The following is a 1730-nucleotide window of genomic DNA, read 5'->3' on the forward strand; positions in this document are numbered from 1 at the left end:
GAGACGCACACGCACACACACACAGAGAGAGACGCACACACAGAGACGCACACACAGAGACGCACACACACACACGCGCACACACACACACACAGAGAGACCCAAACACACACACACACAGAGACACACACAAACAGAGACACACACACAGAGACACACACGCACACACAGAGAGAAACACGCGCACACACACAGAGACACGCACACACAAAATACAAAAATCAAGCACAAACCATTTTAGAAACTGTTCGTATCTTCTACTTATGTAAAACCAGGTCTGTGCAGGAACTAGAGCGACGCCAGCAGATATTCCCCCGACATCTGAGAATCAGGTCAGGCTACACAGTCAACCAGCGGATACTTTTTAAACTTAAAGGTGTCATATGACGATGCTAAAAATATTATTTGGTGTATTTGGTGGAATGCAATGTGTTTACGCGGTGTAAGGTTCAAAAACTAAATTTTCCATACTGTACATTATTGTTGCTCCTCTATGCCCCGCCTTTCTGAAACACGTCGATTTTTACAAAGCATTCTGAAAAGCGCGGTGTGCTCTGACTGGCCAGCTATCCCGTGCGTTGTGATTGGCCGAATACCTCAAGCGTGTGACGGAAATGTTACGCCCCTCACCAGATCTGAAAGCGTTTTAATGGCAACAATACTACAGCGAGAATAAAAGTTCCGTCTTCTTTCTTTGCGTAAACATTTGTGCGGCGTTATGCAAATATTCCCACATCGTGATGTAGACATGTGGGGCGTGACTCAACTTTTACAAAGAATATCTCTTTGAGTTTGAGACTTTAGTCTAGAAACAGATTCTATATATGCACGAACAGCTTGTAACACTCCAAAGACTAAGGAAAAACTTGAATCTTGAAATCACATGACCCCTTTAATATGATCACCTATCCATAAGTCAAACCTGAATAAACAGCTCAAGTAAAGCAGGAATCAGCACAGCGATCTCGAGTCTGCAGTGACAAAAAAGCAGATATCAATCCAGTTTATTATTATTACATTATATTTGCAGCAAAAGGCTGGCAGAGATGCTGGCTGTAGCAGTTAAATAAATGTCAAACTCTCAATGGGATTCCCCTTCTATTAAATAACTCGAAGACAGGAGAAGAAATACAGATTCACACAAAATCCCAATCGGTCCTTAGTTTACACAGTAATTGAGAGTTATCAACTGTCATTTATCAACTACCATGACGCCTAATATATACAAGTGTTGGTTTAGTATTTAAAAAACACAATAATAACTGCACTATGGATTGGCTGTATGATGCAGACGCATATATTTAAAAACTCTGCCATGTCTTTCAAACGTGACAGCACAACTTTCCCCGAGAGAACTGAAAGCACATCTTTACTTTACTCAGACAGATGTCAATCGCAGGCTCCTTCAGCCGAACCGTGGCTTTGCCCTCTTCCACGAACCAGGTGAAGAACTTCTCGATGTTCTCCTTCAGCTGCAGAGAAACACACACAGACTCAGGAGCTGGTCCACAGCAGTCACGAAAGGCACAAAGAGCACTCGGTCCTGCCTTGTACGTGGCTCCGCTGCGGTCTCTGGCGGTGCAGATGAGCAGACACACGCCGCGGTCCGAGAGCCTCCCGATGGACAGAACCGCGCGGCTGGACCGGCCTTTACTCCTCACACCGATCGACGGTAACAACCGGCTCACCACCTCCACATCACACTGCAGCTTCATTCTGCACGAGTCTGA

General features: G+C 44.9%; 1 protein-coding gene across 1 annotated transcript in view; it reads right to left on the minus strand.

Annotated features, from left to right (window-relative positions):
• The window catches only part of LOC107732028 (leucine-rich repeat protein 1-like), a 10261-nt gene extending 8531 nt beyond the window's left edge, over positions 1-1730 (minus strand). The window contains exon 1 of the mRNA XM_016543258.1: positions 1334-1730. Coding sequence (XP_016398744.1) covers positions 1334-1715 — 382 coding nt within the window. The 5' untranslated portion in view covers positions 1716-1730. The remainder of the gene's footprint in view (positions 1-1333) is intronic.

This window comes from Sinocyclocheilus rhinocerous, unplaced genomic scaffold, assembly GCF_001515625.1.
Source record: "Sinocyclocheilus rhinocerous isolate Xijiao unplaced genomic scaffold, SAMN03320098_v1.1 scaffold1360, whole genome shotgun sequence".
Taxonomy (NCBI): domain Eukaryota; kingdom Metazoa; phylum Chordata; class Actinopteri; order Cypriniformes; family Cyprinidae; genus Sinocyclocheilus; species Sinocyclocheilus rhinocerous.